At 36.3% G+C, this 19,740-nt stretch overlaps 1 protein-coding gene across 5 annotated transcripts in view; it reads left to right on the top strand.

Annotated features, from left to right (window-relative positions):
• The first annotated feature begins 14 nt into the window (after positions 1-14).
• Positions 15-19,740, top strand: part of NSUN6 (NOP2/Sun RNA methyltransferase 6) — a 22,111-nt gene continuing 2,385 nt past the window's right edge. The window contains exons 1-12 of one of the 5 annotated variants that reach the window (XM_036403418.2): positions 15-165; positions 1,679-1,747; positions 2,487-2,591; positions 3,304-3,459; positions 5,116-5,195; positions 5,918-6,027; positions 8,703-8,856; positions 10,305-10,386; positions 11,385-11,504; positions 14,455-14,599; positions 16,292-16,440; positions 17,241-17,366. In XM_036403418.2, the coding sequence (XP_036259311.1) occupies positions 2,517-2,591; positions 3,304-3,459; positions 5,116-5,195; positions 5,918-6,027; positions 8,703-8,856; positions 10,305-10,386; positions 11,385-11,504; positions 14,455-14,599; positions 16,292-16,440; positions 17,241-17,366 (1,197 nt within the window). In that variant the 5' untranslated portion in view covers positions 15-165; positions 1,679-1,747; positions 2,487-2,516. The other 4 variants (XM_036403426.2, XM_036403435.2, XM_036403443.1 and 1 more) reach the window with 4 other exon arrangements.

Raw genomic sequence — 19,740 nt, forward strand, 5'->3', positions numbered from 1 at the left:
TGTCCGATAAGCTCGGTGGCCCGGGGGCTCTGCTGCCGCCCTCCCCATGCCGTGGTGGGTTGGGAGCATAGGGGCTGCCGCGGCGTGCCCGGCTCCCATGGTGACACCGGCAGCGGCACTTCCGGCTGCACCCGGAGGAGGCGGGCCCGGCGGCCCGGGCTGTAGGTGGGTGTGTGTGGGGCTGTAGGTGGGTGTGTGTGGGGCTGTAGGTGGGTGTGTGTGGGGCTGTAGGTGGGTGTGTGTGGGGCTGTAGGTGGGTGTGTGTCGGGCTGTAGGGGTGTGTGTGGGGCTGTAGGGGTGTATGTCGGGCGGTGGGTGTGTGTCGGGCGGTAGGGGTGTGTGTGGGGCTGTAGGGGTGTGTGTCGGGCGGTGGGTGTGTGTGGGGCTGTAGGTGGGTGTGTGTCGGGCGGTGGGTGTATGTGGGGCTGTAGGGGTGTATGTCGGGCGGTGGGTCCGGGGCTGCGCGCCGCTGCGGGCGGGCTGAGCGCCCTCCGGTCCGGCCCGGCACCTCCGTGTTCCGCCCTTCTCGTTGCGGCTCGGGTCCGGCCCGGGCCTGTGTGTGCCTCGGAGTCCGGCGGGACGGAGGCGGTGGCGCGTCCCGCCGGGGTGCGGCCGCCTGCCGGGTACCTCGGCTGAGGCGCAGGGCCTGAGGGGCTGCGATGGGCTGCGCGTCCCGCTCCTCCCCGCTCCCTCATGTTTTCAGTAGCGGGCGGGCGAGGGAATAAAGGAGGGAACACCATATTCCGCTCCCTGCCACAATGCCCTACTGTCGTTTTCCTCGTGTGGCAAAGGGTGGGCAGGGAGGTTTGAAAATCTTGCTCGGTATCTCTGGTGCTGGCTGCGTGTGACTGCTGGTAGCGTTCATGTGCGTAGCTGGATCAAAGCTCTGGTCCGGCATCGCGTTCCCTGCTGCAGTTCCCCACAGAGGCACATAAAAATCTGTGAAAAAACAAGTAAAAATTTTTTCTTCCAAAGCCCGTCATACCTTTTCTGGGACAAAGTGTACGGAACAGCAGGTCTGGAGAAAAAAACCTCAGGTACTACGAGCCTGCCTCCCGCTGAACGTTTGAAGTCTGACTCTTGTACTTGACGGGGCACTAGGCAGTCTCCCTCATCAGCCTGCCTTGCTGCTGTATTTGAACTGAAAAGCACCTCCTGTCCCTTCTCAGCTATGTTCCCCAGCCTGCAAGATTGCCTTTGTAATGTAAATATTGAAGTCACACATAGCGCTTATAAACACAACATTTCTACGTGCCTGCTTAATTATTTTAAGGATTCCAATTCTTCAAAGGATTTAGAATGGAATTTTTTTTAAGGGCTGGTTTATTATGCTTCTGAAGAAAAACCGTTCCAAATGTGGGCCATATGGGGATCTTTTTGTGGTTGGTTTGTTTGGGGTTTTTAGGTTTTTTTTGTTTGTTTATTTATTTGGTTTTTTTTGTTTGTTAATTTTTGGGGTTTTTTGTGTAATGTAGGTGTTCTAGGACAACAGACACATGATATGTCACGTTTTCTGAAATGTTAAATCTGAGCTTTGGTGATTTCAGTTGTATCAACTGTTAGGTTGTAGTACTATTGTACTACTATTAGTTTTCGTGGCAATAGCAGGGAAAATTCTTGGCATTTTGTTGGACTTTAAAAAGAAGCTAATTCAATTACAGTTTCTTTCTCTCAATAGCTGCTAACGTTGCCGAATAAGGCTTTGAAATTCCTACCCATGAAACTTTGCCTTTGTCTGGTCTCAAAAGTAAGTCTACATAAGGTCTCATTCTTTTATCATAAAGATTTGAATTAAATCAGAAATATTAAAAATAAAAAAATATTCTTGAGGCGTTTTGTATGATAAAAGAGACAAATAATCTCTTATTCAAATAAAATGAATACCCAACATTCTGATCTCTCTTCTCTAAGTATATTTGCTACAATGAAAATGCATTTCAATAGTCAGAATTCCTTATTATGAATGGAATAAACCTAAAGTGATGTTCTCTCTTGCCTTCCATTTAAGCTGTTGTAAGCAAATTTAAATGTTTAGGTAGTCTCATTTCAGGCTGAAGTGTATATAATTTTTCAAATTTTTTGAGGGGTGGGCAGATACCACTGGAAAGATAACTGTATTTTATTACCTACAGAGTAAAACGTTAAAGAGTAAAATCTCTGTCAGGACTGAGCTACAATAAGACTTTATAGCTGGACTTTTCAAGAGGAATTAAAGCTACATCTTGAAATTTCCTGTACGTTTTATCAATGTATATTTTTCACCAGATAACTTGAAGATTTATTTTAAGGATCAGTAGAATTTTTGTAATTGAGAGTAATGTTAGAGTCATATCCTGACCAATATTTGGGAATTTGAGTGCAATAAAATTGCATTGTTGAAATAGGAAGAATCAGAACCAACAACTTAGTTTGTGGCTACATCTTATGCTAAATTTATAAACTTACAGAATATAAGAATCACAAAGAAAATTCTTTGCTTATTTCAGTTTCTTGCCAGCGGATTTTAAAAACTAAAGATGTCCTTTTTCCCTAAAATCGTTTTCCAATATGAAGTTGAAGAGTATCTCACCAAAGTGTTCAGAAATAATGAGGTATGTGACATAGTTACCCCTAACCATCACAAAATAAGAAATTTTTCTGTAACTTTAATACCTTACAATAAAATATTGTCTTCACATTAAACACAGTGGTTTTTATATAAAATATTTCTATATTTAAAATAGAAAATTAGTGTTTATGCCCATTGGCTCAAAGTAGCATACAAATATTTAAATTAAATTGAGTATAAATCATAGAATTCAGTTTTGGATCCCACTGGAGAGTGGATCATAGATAATTATTCACATATTCACCACATAATATTGACAAGAAATACTCCCTTACCCCAGTGTAGAATACTACAAACAATCTTATTAATTCCTAATGCCAAGGATAAAAAAATTGGTTTTTAATGTACATACTTTTCAGTATCAAAGTTACTGATTCATAGATTTTAATTTAGTTCTCCATTTCCTTAGGGCTGGTCTATGTACAATAGCAGAGCTCTCTAGCAGTTGCTTTGATACTTGTTGCAAAATGCAGCGATTTTGCTGATACAGCTGTTTTTCCAGTAAGTATTTTTCAGGAAATTTATGAGGCTTCCAGTGGGATTAGGCTTCCAGACATAGACATTTGTCACTATTGCACACCACATAACCATATCCCTCAATTTCTATGGAATGTTTATTCAGTGGGGTTCCTTTGCATTGAGCAAGTGGTGTCTGTGTGAATCTCTTAATATAAAATCTCTTCTTTCACTTTCAGCTTATCACTGCTTTAGGTACACAGGAGGCAGAGAAAAAATACCAATCTCTCTTAAGTCATCTATCTCATCCACCAGCTTTTACAACTGTAAGAGTAAATACCCACTTGGCCTCAGTGAAACATGTGAAAAAATTGCTGTTTGAAGAGATCCAGAAGGTTTGTGCAATTTCTTTGTTTCAGCAGAATAGCAGGGTCTTTCATCTTTCATCTGAACATGAGACCTTTTCATTACTGGAAACTATACCTTACCTCAGTGCATCCAGTGGTATTAACATTATACAATCACACTCATGTCCTGCCAGCATTAAACATTAAATGAAAATGTATTGTGTACCAGTATCCCTCATCTCATCCCTCCAAGAAAGGCAATAACAGAGGGAAAAGACATCCAACTCTTTTTTGTATGGCAGATCCAAACCCTCAGTAGGATGGAATAAATAATGTAAAGGTGTCATAAATCTGTAAGAGAAGATGACAGATAAAAAGGGAAGCTCAGTGTGCTGTCTTCAGCATGCTTAGAACACTTTTGTTTAAGACTAAAGGAGAATGCCTGTATATCTAGATATCATTGGAGAAACTGTTTAGGAAAGTGAAAAAATTGGTTTGTTTTGGAAACTGGAGCCACGGTGATGCTCTGCAGCCACTGTATTTTCTTTTTTAAAACCTGTTTTTAATCCCTATATATATATTTTTTTTTTTTTACTTATCTTAATTAAGCATTTATTTATCTGATGATATGTAAACCATTATATTCAAGAAATATATTATTTTGAAATTTTGTCCTAGATCTTCACTCTGTCCTAAAAGATCTGGTTCTTTAAGTAGATTATTAATGCTAGTGGGTGTACAGGGAGCTTTTGCATGACAGGAGCCAAGACATTTCTGTGATGCAGAGGCAGTTGACAGTGTTCTGCTGGCTGGGATGGTAATGAGTTTTGCTAATTTTAGTTTGATTGTAGAAGTCTGGAAATGGATATTGCAGGGTTATATTTTGTTTCAAGGCAAAAAGCTTTGCTGAAAACTGATTTAATACCAGCTTTTCACAAACTTCTTGTATTTTAAAGTGTGATTACATGGTAGAAAAGGAAACCACATGACACTTTTGAACAGAAGTATGATCATGGATTGTTTCCTTTTTTAAGAGAAAATACTTATTTTTGGTTAAAACTGATTTATGATTTTACATGCTTTAAGATTATATTCCAGAAGGCTCAGATGAGAAGACATAATTTTGTTTAAATCCTGGAAACTCTATAAAGTGGCATTTTTTTTCAGCTACATACGTAACTCAGCTATCAGTGCCCAAACTTGGACTGACAAGAAAAATGAAAATTATTGCCAGCCTGGCCTATTAAGTAAGACAAGCAATACATGAGTAGAGTTAGACAGTGGCTTATAACTAATAACAGCTAAGAGTTAACACAGAATATACCCAAGCTTTTAAGGTGGTGTCACTGTGTGTTCTGTGTTCTGACAAAAACTCAGCCTTCTTCCTGAAGAAAGCAAAGACCAGTGATAAAGTTATGAATGTCAGAGCACTCTCCCACTCCCTGAAGTCAGTTCTCAGTCAGTCTCTCTGTGGTCTTGTTATTTCTGAATTTGTGGAATGTTTAGTCTTTTGCACCAGTACTTTTAATATATAATGCCCCCTTGCATACTATTTCCCAGCTGCTTTTAACTGTTTTCACTACTTTTGTGTTTTGTGCTCTACACCTAGAAATTATGAATGGAAAAATGGTTTTCAGTTTAAGTAAGTATGGAAATATTAAGTTTATTACTAGTGCTTACTAATTATATTTTTTAATGAAACAGCAATTTAAAGGACTATGTGTTCCAGTTCTCGAGCACCCAAAACTTCAGGACGTTTTACTAATTCCTGTCATTGGACCCAGGTTTGTAATTTTCAGTCTTTAGCCTTAAAATGTTGTGTAACACAATTTTCTTACAGATTTCTTGTTAAACAGTTGTTATAACTAACTCTCTATAACTGAGGCACAACTTCATTTGTATTAAGACCTGGTGGACAGTCCATACACTAACCAGGTCAGAGTTTTACTCTTAAAAAGTGAAAGAAAACATAAAGCTCTCTCCTTATTTATAAGACTAATGTTTTAGTGACATGTATGCATCCTCCCTGGAAAGCCAGGTAGGTGGCAGATAGAAGAGCCAAAATTTGCAGTGGAATATGGAACTATAGCTAAGTACAGGCAGGGTTTTCTTCCACTGGAAGAAATCAAGTGGAATCAAGAGTTACTCAGCAGTTGTTAAAAACAAAGTCACATTACAATCATCTGGCATAGGAAAGAATAGAGGACTGTTTCTCAATCCCAGTATAATTTACTTGTGATTTACTTGTGTTCCTGTGTCAGGTTCATATAGTGGCAGAATGTGCCAGAATCTGCATTATTTTGAGGACTGGTTTCCTTCTTGACTCTTTCCTTTGATTTCTCTAGAAGTAAAACAAATATTTTAAATGTAATACATGATAGTTAACCAGTTTTTCTTTATTAGATCTGACAAAATCCATATTTGTGAACTAGAGCTTACTTGGGGAGTATTTGGCTTTTTTTCAGTATACTTTTCTTTTTTACTCAACTATATTTTGTATTTCTAGGCGAGATTTAAAAAAACATGCATCTGAAGTCATAGTTGGAGCCCAGTGTGGATATGCAGTACTTCGAGGAGCGCACGTTTATGTCCCTGGAATTGTATCCACCTCAAGATGTAAGAGTTCTCTAAATACACCCTCTAAGTTGTAAAGATGGCAGAAAAAGTGTCACCCTTGAATAATAGATAAATAGTGATGCAAAATTGTTTTCTGTTCTCAGATGAAATTAATCTTACAGTTGTGGTTTATGGTAATGAGACTTTTTAAAGTTTTTCTGTTTTTTTTTTTTAATATTTTCACTATTTTTCATTTTACATATAGTAATTTATATGTAATCATTTCTCACTGGCCTGGCCTGTTTTAAATTCCTTTTTTCATATAATTCATAGCTGAAGTATTAGTTCTCAAGGATTTCATTTCTTATTTTTCATTTCAAAATATTTTTAAAGAGAATTTTCAAAGTAAAACCTGTTTTTTAAGAGTGTTTTTTTACTACTGAATACTGTAACTTTTAATTTGGATGTTAAATTGAATAAACTTACAAAAGTTGGCTGCTTAAAAAAAACGGGATACCACATCCGGATGGTGACTAGGTGTATCTGGATTATTTAATAGATACAGGTTATTTATTTCTTCACTCAGTCATAAAGCCACTTACCTTCATGGTTCTGTTAGATTTTAAGTTACAAATCAAAAAAACCCAGGTTTTCTTTTTTTTAATCCATTGGCAAGTCATTTGTTTATGTAAGAGGGATGTAGTAAAAATCTCTTTTTCATTGATGAGAAGAAATTTATGTCAGTTTTATGTCAGATTCTTAAGAAATGGAAATTATGCATCAATGCCTGTGAGACAGGATAAAAAAAGTCTACATATGCATGCTTTTTGTTCAGCAACCTATTTTTGTTCTTTAAATGTCAAATTAACTTTATGTAAAACCAGTATAATTTTGGATGATTCACCTTATTAGTCTATTGTGATGAGATCTAGTGATCATCTTGATTCTTATTATTAAACAAAATTAGTCAGAAAAGCATTTATCAAGTCACTTCATTTCCTTTCAGGAAAAAGCCTTCAAGAAGTTTTAAGCATGTGCTTAAGTCCAATTCACTGAACAGGAATGTTTTTCAACCTAGGGCTTGAAAATGAAATAAGTATATTGGCATAGCAGTTGTTGGAACTGCTTATTTACACAACCCCATAAATATTAAAATCCTTCTTTGAGTCAGCTAGTGATTTATCATAATTGCCACATGTAATTATGCATGTAACATCAATTCAAAGAAAATAAAGATACTATAAAACTTGTGGAACACTTCAGGGGAATTGCAGATAAGAAAGTAAAATAAAAGGGCACACTACCCACTTGATGCCAAATATAATAAAGCTGTATTAAGTACAGATGGTCTAACTAGGGAAAAAAATAATCCAGCAAGAACACATATTTAATCACTGAACTTGCAATCCAAATGAGGGTAAACTAATGATCAGGGGGCTTTGAGCTTAATTTAACTTATCATACTTTAACCTTTATGTTTATGGAATGCTACTATAATCTACAGAAACCTTAAGAACCCTCTGCAGGACTAGTGTATTTTGAAAGGATGATAGCAGAGAGTGAAATAAAATAATTTATGTTTGAATACTGCAAAAAACATTGACATATGCTTGATGGAAGAGTTAAATTGCTGCAGGTTTTTGTTCAGTGAAGTTTAAGCAGACATTAATACTGAGCAATCACAATGTTTTGTGTCACATTGTGTGAAAATAAGTAGTGTAAAAATATTTTTTCAATTGCTATGCAACAAATACTACAATTTAAGAATTTCAGGGCATTTGGGCGTAATCAGAAGGCCACCTGATAATGGGAAAAAGGATTCTATAGTACAATTTCAAGAATTCTTGGGAAGCTGAACTGCCATTAGTCTTGTTATATCTTCTTGTTCCTGCAGCCTGTCAGTCACCTCAGAAGTGCAGTTTTGGATTTTTTTTTTTATTGCTATCAGAAGAGGCCTTTATTTTTAAGCATATTTTTCATCCAGTCAACACATAGCACTTGTTCACTATTATGTAAAGTCACCTAAACCGTCCCTTTTCTATTTTATTTTTCTAACTCAAAAAGTTTGTAAAGTCTGTAGGGTTACACTTCTAGAGTTTGGTGTATATTTACACACTTTACTGATCTGGTGGGTTTTAATTGGAGATATAAAACTCTCTAAGAGGATTATTGAGAACAGCAGTTCCCCTAAAGGGATGAGAGCCAGACCAGAACAAGAATATATAATCACTTGTGTTAAAGCAATAAGTAGTTAGAGAAAAAGCAATTATAGCTATGTTCTAGGTGGCTATTGAGAGGTCATTAGATAAATTTAGCACTCCTGCCTTTGTTCATTAAGGGTGAGCAGTGTTGTTTCATGTACTTGTGTGCTTGGAGCAAACATGGAGGACTGGATCTAGAAGGTGTGCTTAAAACTTTTGGGTGACCTTGCCTTGATAAAATAAATAAAGTGCAGGTTTGTGTAGCCTCTTAGAAAACAAGACACAGTGCCTGACTTTCAGCTTGGTGTCTCTCAGTACCTCTCAGTACCAGCTACCTTTGGTAGCTGTCATTCACTGTGTAAAACTTTAAAGCTTTATATCAGTTGATCTTCTCTCATTACATTTAAAAAATGTGAAGTTTGGTATGAGAGAAGAGTTGAAGTAAACAGTCTGCTGAAAATCCTAAGTGACTTGGTCACTACTGTTTTGTTAAATGCCTTAATGATTTCAAGCTTTCCATTTTTCTTTGTGCAGTTGTGAAAGCTGGAGACCTGGTTTCAGTGTATTCAGATATTGAAGGGAAATGCAAAAGAGGAGCCAAAGAATTCGATGGAGTTAAAGTTTTCCTTGGAAATGGAATTTCAGAACTCAGCCGCAGTGAAATCTTCAGTTCAAATGGCCAACTGAAGTAAGTCCATAGTAATTGCAATCTACATGTAAAAATTTGCAAAGGGAAGGAAGAAAATGGGAAAACACTTTGAATTATTTTGTACCCTATGTGAAGTCACAAAATAGCTTTGCATGTTGGGATTTCCAGTATTTTTTGGGAAGCCGTTAGTTTCATATTGGGATTCAGATACCAATTTACTTGCAAGGTAGGAGGAAATAAGTGGGGTCTTTAATAATTAATGTTTATTCAGTTCAGTAATATCAAACAGAGCTGACAAATGTTCCCACTCTGGCAAAATTGCATTTTGGTGAATTGTGTAGTACTACTTCCCTCTTTGGATGGAACTGAAGTGAAGCCTTATCAATTTCTCCATCTTTTAAAAATATCTGTAGGGGATTCTTTTTTTTTGGTGGGACAAAGGACAAAACATAAGGTCAAAAAAAATTACTAACATTTTCCAAAGTAGTTACCTATTTCAAGATTACTTGTTCTTCTATTTTGTTGATGAAGGATATGGTTTATTCCTCTCATGTTACCTAAAATACATGTAAAAGACTATGGATGTCAAATTAATGACCAAGGCTTTACTTCCTGAGAACAAACTACTAAAGTTCTAGTGAAAAAATAAAGTACATTGCCAGAGAATTTCTGATTTATGAGAGCTTAAATATAATAAAAATAGTGGTAGGATGTAGCTGTTGAGTTGGTGACATGGAACAGCAGTAGGTAACACTAAACCTGGTGTCTGCAAGTTTCCTTTCTCGTATCCTTCCTTCTCATTGGACTGTCCAGTACATAGGCAAAATAATACTCTGTCTCTTTAGTACTTTTGTTTGTAGACTTGCTGTTGCTTTTTCATGGCTCTCTCTTTATTGTTATCCATTTCCTGATACATTTGTTTAACAATTATATCTGCATCAGAATTTCATCCATATTTAAAACTTCTAGGTGACTTCTGATTTCAAACCATAGCTTTGCAGGCAAATCAATGTTCCTGCAAGGCTTTTCATACAGGATTTCTGTAATAATTTGACTGAAACCTCTGGAATTTAGGAAATGGAGATAAATCTAACTAGGAAATCACATGCCACTGCCCAATTGGGTACACATGGCTAGCCAAAAGCAGTTATGGATTGAAGTTAAGGTATTTAGGTCCAGTTTTATGCATTTCTTTACCGTATCAAGGCTTGGATTACATCTTGGTTTATCCTGTGTACAGAACCAGAAATTTGCTTTATGCATTTTTACAGATAGTTCCAACTTATCATGTAATGCATTTTTTGCCATGATTTACTCAACTTTGATGATGTCATTCCAGAGAATTTTTCTAAAATGATTTTTCTTGGTTGTTCTTTCATTCTTGTAAGATTGTTGTCTCAAGTTGCTATTTGTAAACATGATGGTTTTAATTGACTACTTTTAAAATGTATAAAACTGAGTATTTGAAATTTTTTCACACTTTTCAGGGGGCTGGGCGTAAGAATGATAGAGCCAGTCTACCTTAGTCCTTCATTTGACAATGTGCTTCCTAGTCATTTGTTTTTACAGGTATGTTTGTTCCAAAACCAAATGTCTGTACTATTTACAGAATAATGAATATTCTCTTAGCACACATTCATAGTTTCTACATTCCTTGTTCATTGTAGCACCTAATTCAGTCTTTTGATTTGAGGAACACAAAGCATTTAAAATGAAGTCAGTATCTACATGTAGGTGGTTTAATCATACTGTGTCTGAGCTATGATAAGGGATTTCAAAGCAACATAAGAAATATTGACTTAAAAACATAGAAATTCTTCTTGCAGATAATCTGCATAGAGGTATTAGTTTTTGGAATTTGCCTATGAACCCTGCAATATGAGCCCCTTTCAAGGTACATAATTCTGTAGATAATCAGGAAATTCTCCAAATATTAGGTTGATTTGAAGCTGTTATTTAAGTACTAAAGACAAATTTAAAAGGTTTTTATACCTTTGTGTTGAACTGAGAAGAAAGTATTTCCATATTGTCTAAGGTGCAGTATTGTGTACAATTATTGCACATTATTTGTCTTCAGTGCAGCTGTTCTGTTTGTACAATTAATAGCACAGTTCAGCTTCTTGCTACTTTAATTCAGCAAGCTTAGACTTCTGTGTTTTGATCTTACTGTTCTTTAGCTGCACCAGTATGTTAATACAGTAAATATTCCAGTAAACAGGTTAATATAAAGTATTTGTAATAAACAGAGCTGCTCTGCTCTGTGCCAGTATCAGCTTATTTTAGTTGGACTTTTAGCACTGTAGTCTCCTTAGTCATGAGCTCTTAAACTTAAGTCAGATACTCAGACATAGCTTTAAATAAAAAATGAGCCACTGGAGACTTCTTATGTAAACTGTCTGTTATATATAATACAAACAGTTCATTTTCTGTCAAAAGAACTGAGAGCAATATCATAGGTATCTTCCCTGCTGAATGAATTATATTTTTAAATGCATTTGCCATTCCTTAATAAAGGAGTTGATGCAGGGTATAAAGTTTGAATTCTCCCATATTTGTTTTTATTATAGAATTTACCTTCGGTGGTTGTGAGCCATATTTTAAACCCTCAACCAGGAGAGAAAATTTTGGATATGTGTGCTGCACCTGGAGGAAAAACAACCCATCTTGCAGCACTAATGCATGATCAGGTAAGAGGAGTAATTTGGCATTTTCTAAGGAAGACAGTCTGACCGCTGTTTATTTGCATAGCTCTCTTCACTTAACTATTAGAATGCACAGATAATTTACAGCAGCAAACAATTGATATTTTGACATTTTACTTACCAATGTATTTCGCTACACATCAGTTACTGAAATGGGCAACAGACAATCTTTATCAAGTATTAACCATCAGTTTTAAAAATTTATTTGCTACAGATTGATAGTTGAAATATATCTAATTTCACTTTTTAAAATGTTATTGAATTATTTTTAATCATAGAATTTTTTACATGCAAGGCATAGTTATGCAAGAATACGCTGGATTCATGAAACTGAGATGCATAAAAATCAGGGGTTACGACTGTGTGCCAAAGAAGCACACAACCCAAAGAAACACACAACTCTCTACAAAAATTTACTAAAAAATTTCTAATCCAATTAGGATTTTCCTCAGTAAAAATTATCAATTCTGCATAGAGATAGGATTTTAGGCTGAATTTCTAGTCTGAATTTGCCGTTCTATGGTAGAATGCCATAAAATCCAAAGCTATCTAATGAGAAAGCAACAAAAATTAGAAGAAACGAAAAATATGTAGAAAAAGACGAAGGAGAGGAGAATGTAATAAAATAAGAATGTAAATACAGGATTACAGCTCTCTATATGTTGAAATGTTATGTGCACAGTGAAATACAGAAATGCAGGTTACTCTTCTTGAGCAGAGGGGAAAAGCATGTACGATTGCCTCTAAAATTTTGTAAGACTTTATTATTTTTATTGAAATAGGTTTATTAGAATATATCAGATTGTTTAGAAGTCTTGCAGTTACATTATGCAGTACTTTGACAGGTGCCTGTGCATAAATGTGAAGGCACAGCGTGTAGTGGTATGAATGTATTGAGAAAAGGCTTGTATTCAGTTCTGTGATGGTTTGTCTGTGGAAATGTTTTTTCCATCAGTTTGGAACAATGGGAAGGCATTAATAATGCATTAGACAGACATTAGACATTATATATATTTAAAGCATCCAGTAGAAAATTTCAGTGTGATAAATAAAGGAAGTCTGCAAATCATGTATTTATGTCATGGATTCATTTACATCTATATTTTTTTCCATCTGTGTATCTACATTTTGTATAACTTTGCAGAACTGCTTTGATTGTGCTTGCCTGCAGCTGATGTGGTAAAGATGAAGAACTCAGATGTTAAATATTTATCTCACTTGATTTTCATTTTCTGAGTTTATAATTTTAATTTAAGATATGGAAGATAAAGGTATGGAAAAAAACCACTTATTTTTTAAGAATGGGGATTTTAAATTCCATTCACAGATTTTCCATACTAATTTTTTACAGACAACATATTAAACCACTAACATTTCAGAATATTTAAATCACTCTTACTTTTTTGTCATATAATTTTGACATTACTATATTGTTTTTAAATAATATAACCAAGATGTAAGCTTGCTCTGTAACATTAAGAGCTCTTAAATAAGAATAAAGAATACTTAAAGCTTGAGAATTTATTATTATCTGCATCCCAGTCTAGACCGCTGTTTTTTCAGATGACTTATAAGTAGTTGTTCTGGCAGTGGCTGGCATGGGCCAAATGGAGAAGAGCTGTGTAGCAGCTTGTTCTTTTGTCTGGAGAAAAGAGCAGAGAAGCTGTGAATAGCCCATCCCTGGACGTGTTCAAGGCCAGCTTGGATGGGGCTCTGCACAACCTGTCTATTGGAAGGTGTCTCTGCCCATGGTAGGTGGGTTGAACTAGATGGTCTTGAAGATCTCTTCCAACCCAAACCATTCTATGATTCTATTATCTCTTTATCCCTGCAGTATACACAGATGTGCACCAAATCCACTGTTCTTGCAAGAGATGAAACTTTGAAGCCCAGTCTGGTCCTAGAGTACACGTGCAATAAATTGAATGGTGCTAGGGGATGAGTAGGAGGTGCTTTGGCTCACAGCAGCTGAAGACTGGACACCATTGACACAACCTAAATCCATTCTTACCTCTCAGTCCTAGCTCTGCATATTGCCTAACACGACATACAGATAACAGCTTATCTTTACTGATTTTTTATTACTTCTTAAACTTAATTGTTTTACCCTTCTATAAGCCTCTAGAGAGCCATCACCAAATAGAAAAAACTTGTTGTTTTCTCAGCATATTGTGTTTGCTGTAGCAAGTCTAGTACAAGTTTTTGGTTGTTGGGTTGTTCTATTCTGGATTTTACTGATACTACTTTTACTTTCCTTTGTGTTCCCAGATCTCATGTTGCAGGTAGTGCTGTGTGTCTTTTTTGATTTATTTTGGGGGAGGAAAAAAGAAATCTTATTTTTACACTATAGGAATTGTGTAATTGTGATTTCCCTCCCCTCACCTCTGAACTTATTCTAGTATTTACGCTATTTCCCAAAGTAACTTGAGTGACAATTATTGCAAGTATTCCAATATGTTACGAGTTTGACCAAGTCAGAGACATGGCTGTGGGCCCCATTTCCTCAGCTCTGAACTGTAGTGTGATCACATTTCTTACTTCCTCCATACAAATTTAAAATCTGTTGACCTATTTTACCAAGTATTTGAGGATTCTACCCTCATTCAAATGATTAAATTTTTATCTTAATGCCCAGTTCAGCAGTTCAAAACAAACGAAAAGAAACAAACAACAAAACCACTTGCCAGAAGTCAGATATTACAGCATCCCTTAGAGTGACAGTGCCAAGCAGTCAGAATGTGCATGGCTTCAGACTATTGTGGCTATTGTGGAAAACACGTGGGAACAAGGACTGCAGGAGTGTGTATTTAAGAATAAAATAGTTCTGTAGGGAAGACTATGCTTTATTTATTACACTTCCCAGGATTGGGAAAGGAAATCAGAAACATCCATTTAATCATTATGCTTGTGATGAAAACTTTGGGATTTTTTTCAGGGTGAAGTTATAGCCATGGACAAGATAGCTAACAAGATCAAGAAAATCAAGCAGAATGCTGAATTGCTACAGTTGAATTGCATTAAGGCCTTTTGCTATGATGGAACAAAGGCCCTTTCAGTAGAGAAGAGAGAGGATAAACAAGGTAAAATAAACAATTTGGGTAGCAGTAGCTTTTAAAAGAAAACAGTAAGGTTTTGCAAAAACAGTATTAAACCTGTCACAGGTTTAAAAGTCCTTGAAATCTTGGCAGATACCAAAGTTGCCTCAGCACTGTGAATGCACTTCTATTTTTTACTCTTTTGTGATTACCAGCTTCTCTATGAAGCAAATAGAAAGTCAAATTATCTGTCCTTGTCACAACCTAATATTCTCAAAGGAAATGCATTCCTTTCCCAGATAATATCAAAGACTGAAGAAGCCTTAAAGCTTCTTTCACGATCACATTTAACCCCATACTGGGAAGTTTATGAGTTAGTCTGAGAAAAAAATTATTTTTGCAGACTTGCTTCACTTTTCTGCCTCATAATCCTCATCAGTAAAATGGGTTTATTAATACCTAACTCCCAGGAGTGCTGCAAGGTTTAGTTCATTGATGTTTGTTCAGCTGTTCAAGGGAAAGTTATATACAAGCACAGTGTATTATTTTAAGTAATTTCATCTGCTTTTTTGAAGTGATGCAGTTATGATATTGGTTCTGTTCCCATGATGGAATGATTTAAATGGTATCTGCTGCCTTGATTATTTTTAGTTTGTTGTGCAAAGTATGCTGTTCTTTCTCAGTCTATTTTATCTCAGTCACTGGTTAGCCTAAGTAGGAATCAGATTACATAATTCACCTTCTTTGTCCCTATGAATTGCAGTTATTCCTGCTTTGGAGGAACAAAGGTACTTTCCTAAGAGTCTTTTTATGAACATCAAATATTGTAGGTGGCAAGTAGTAATTACAGAGATTAACAAGAGCAAGCTGTAATACTGAGAGATAATGAAGGCTTTTCTGTACATTCCTGCAAGTAACACATTACATATTTTGAACATTTTAGTAATGGATCAGAGGTAGATAAACCAGATAGACTCATTTTGTAGTCAGGGAAAAGCTAGGTAGCAGTAGTGTGATGATAATACAAGTTTGGCAGGAGTAGTACATGGTGATGCTGAGCCAATCTCCCTAGCACTGAGGAGACAGAATTTTCTGGACTGTTGAGCCATTGGGGTACAGATTAAAGGGTAGGCTCTGCATATGGAAGATACATATTGTCATCCAGGTAATAGTCAGAAAGTGTTCTCTTCACAATCCTTTTTTACTGAATTGTTCTGCCATGAGAATTTGCAGTAGTTCATGTTATTATGAAGTGCTTTATTTTATAAAGCTATGCATACATCACAAGAAATAGTTCCATAGACAGTCCAATTATTATCAGGCAGTCTCAGTGATTAACTACAGGTTTGTCTCAGTAAAGGTTTGCACACTTTTGAGCTGACTGTAGCTCTTTACATCCTATATGCACAACTCTGTATCCAGCACTTTTGACCAATTGTATTTCAACTTTTTTGATTATTTTTACATGTTATTTTCAAATTACTAAATTAAGTTTAAAAAAAAAATACTGCCTAGTAGGATCATTTTTGAGCTCACAGAACTTAAACTGTTCAGTTTTCTGGGAGATGAAAACTACCACCAGCTGAAGCTTGTCTCTAGCTGAGACTAGTTTTGCAGACACTGTTTATAGCACATAAATGTTTTATGTCAAGGAAGCAGTAACAGCTTCTCCTTACCTAAACTGAAGCCTCAAGGAAGGAAACAGGCCCATTTTACATTACTAACTGCTTTTTACAGAAGGACCTCCATTCTTACCAGAGTCATTTGATCGAATTCTTCTTGATGCTCCATGTAGTGGCATGGGACAGAGACCAAACATGGTTTATTCTTCAACTTTAAAGGAAGTGACCTCATATCAGCCACTACAGCGCAAGCTTTTCACTGTGGTATGTGTTAAACATTGAGTAGATAAGCTGAATTGAACACAAATGCTTTTGCAGCATAAAACTTACCCAAAAAGCAGTCCCTCATTTTCCCTACTTTTTCAGGAGCCAGGAAGTTTTAGGTCCTCTTAACCTCTCAGCTCCACCAGATCTGTTGCTAGGTGAAGCCAGTTGATTGCAGCATGGTAAAGGTCTGTGTAATCCATAATAAATAAAAAGCTTTGTGTTCTTTTTAATTCCCTCAGTTTCATCAGTTTTACATGATAATAATTACAAAGGTCTAAGTCACAGAGCAGGTGACTTAGGAACATGCTAAGGAGTGTGCTTGGGCTGATGCTGAAGGATAAGATGAAACTTGTCAAAATCTGCATGATACATATTCAAAGTGAATGACAGCTTGAAAAGCAGCATAGATACAGCTTCCATGCCAAATACATGGAAACAGTTGACATCTAATATAAGTGACATAAGTCTTGTGTATCCATGGTTGGCAGCAGGTGGTGAAAACAGATCTAATCTGTCTGGCGTATGCAGAGCTGCACAAATAACAAATCTTACAAGGTGAATCATTTCAATGACATTAATAAACTGCATGAGCTATAATGCCTAGTTGGAAAGAAGACTCTTTCTAATCCATGTTAATCTTTGCTGTATTCCCTGAGAAAATTATTATCTTAACAGTTTAAGTTTAATTAAGTGTTCATTTTTACTATTCTAGGTACATGGGTTATTAGTTAATATTGCTTAATATGAAAGTTTGAAATTTAAAAATAAGCTGAAATATTGTTTATTTCTGCCTGCAGGCAGTGAAGTTGCTGAAGCCAGGAGGTGTTTTAGTATATAGTACATGTACAATTACACTTTCTGAAAATGAGGAGCAAGTTGCTTGGGCCCTGAAAACTTTTCCATGCCTCCAGCTTCATCCACAGGTAATACTATTTTCAGGGTACTTCTCACAATCTAGTGATCTTAGTTTGGAACTGTAAAGTTACATGGTATATTTACTATCAATAAATCTTTTTTTCACCCTGGACAGCTTTAACTGCTGTGGATAGAAATAACAGAAGGATTTCTGAGGCTTTTTTAAAGTCTGTTTTTGTGCTTAATTGAGCTTTATTTAGGCATCATTAAGTATTTTCCCACTCTGTATTATTTTAAAACACAACAGGGACAAAAGATAGGTTGGAAAGGTTAAAATTTCTCTTGCAATTTCTTTAATTTCTTTAATATTTTATTCTCTTCTTTTGCACATTCACAGGAGAGGTGAAGTTTTTTGTTATTAATGCCACTGAAGTCTTGAAGTCTTGCATATAATGTATGGGACATAAATGAAACTGAATTTTTGTTTCAAAGAAGGAGGATGTTATATGTATGGGACCTATTTTTGATTTATTTAAAAGGAATGAAAGAAAGAAATTATTTCAGGCTCAGTGTCCTAAGAATGTACCTTGTCTTTTTTGGAGTCAGTGCCTACCATTAAGATGTCTGGGAGGAGGTAATATATATAGGGAGATACTAGAATGTTTTTATCTACACTAGCTACAGTATATACAATTGAGAAATACCTGTTACCTTTTGTTGTACTTCGGGGGGGTTTATCATCAGATCACGTGTCCCACTTCCTCTTTGATGAGGAGTTGGGTGTGGTAGTTGTTTATCATCATGGCTTTGAGGAGAAGTCTGACTCTGATATCTGTTTTGCTTACACATTCTGTGATGACTTGTACCTGTCTTAAGAAGCTTAGATGAATCTTTAACTGAAATTAAAAAAAATACAATAGCTGTACAATGAGAAATTAATATGACGGCTGGTAAAGATTTAACAGAACTGAAGCTCTTCATCAAAGCTTTTTATGGTGTGTTCTTCTGTCTGTATTCTCACCATCCATTCACTAAGAATTTTTCAGTTCCAGACATTTCAACTGAGATTATACATTTAACCTAACTGCATGAAAAATCCACCTGGGTAGAATGACAGAGCAAAACACAAGCCTTATTAATTCAAATGCAAGATTAATTCTTGCTGTATAAACTTTCTCTCACCAGTAATATCAGTCTTGAATAAAGCACTGTTTTTCACACACACGCGCCATATCTGTAAAAATTAATCTTTTATGTATAATATATTTTAAACGAGATGACATTGAATTGTTTACCCACATATAATTTATAATATCTTATAACCAGTTCCCTACCAGTGAACTAAGGTGATATTTTCCAATGAACATGAAACAGGAGTCTACAGTCTACTTACCTCATGTTCCTTTATGTACTTATTTCCCATATTCTTTAGTCTCAGTGGATGTCTCCTTTTTTATCTAGTCCACTGTTTCCCACTTTCTCAGTTTGGCAGCAGATCCTGGAAGCACATTGGGTAATGTGGGCAAGGAAAAAACAGGAGATGGAGCCATAAGCGTTGTTCTTGTAGGTGTAAGTTACCACATGGCAGCTGCTCCTTTGTGCAGACTTCCTCTTAGGAGTTTACACAGGAGATACAGTAGATCAACTTAAATGCAGTAACTTAACTGGAAGGAAAAATTAAAAGGTAGAGGAAGACACTGGTCTGCCTTTAACCAAGTTACCTGAACCTGTGGAATATTGTTTTCCCTAGACTTTCACCTTTCCTTCCTTCCTTCCTTCCTTCCTTCCATTACATCAAGTCGCTACCCTTGTCTCCCTTTGTATGTTAGTTTTCTCTCAATTTGCAGTAGACACCTGTGTTTGTCTTTTACCTTTCAATGGAAAGCCCTGAAATGCTGCTGAGGGAAAGGGAGAATCAGTGTGCAGCCCCTTGGCTGCCCAGCTCTCCAGCAGGCAGTACGTGGTTAAGCAGCTAACTGGCATCATGTGCTGACTGGGTGAGCTCATGTGTTAGCAAAGTGTGATGGCTGAAAAAACACTCTGCTGTAGGCTGCATTATGGACTACATTAGACTAGATTGACAAAGGAGATCTATTTTTGATATTGCAGTGCCAGCTTTTGCACACTTTGTTCCATCTCCTTACTGAATGCATTGAAAGAACAATCCAGCTAAGAATTATTCTTTTTTCCAGGAATTAGGGTTTTTAATAGGAAGCAGTCAAGGCTATTCACAAGAAATATTGAGAAGAAGGATGGGATTTTTAAGTCCTTCCCCTCTCCAGGATTTTAAAGCCAAATGTTATCTCTTGAAATTGATTCTTTCTTTTTTTCTCTGCCTTACAGACATGCACGTGTAACAGTAGTCCCATTTACCTGTTAGTCTTATTACATGACAAGAAAACTCAAAAGTTAAATTTTTCTGCTGCATCATCTCCCAAAAAT

The sequence above is a fragment of the Molothrus ater genome, chromosome 1 (genome assembly GCF_012460135.2).
Source record: "Molothrus ater isolate BHLD 08-10-18 breed brown headed cowbird chromosome 1, BPBGC_Mater_1.1, whole genome shotgun sequence".
NCBI classification, from domain to species: domain Eukaryota; kingdom Metazoa; phylum Chordata; class Aves; order Passeriformes; family Icteridae; genus Molothrus; species Molothrus ater.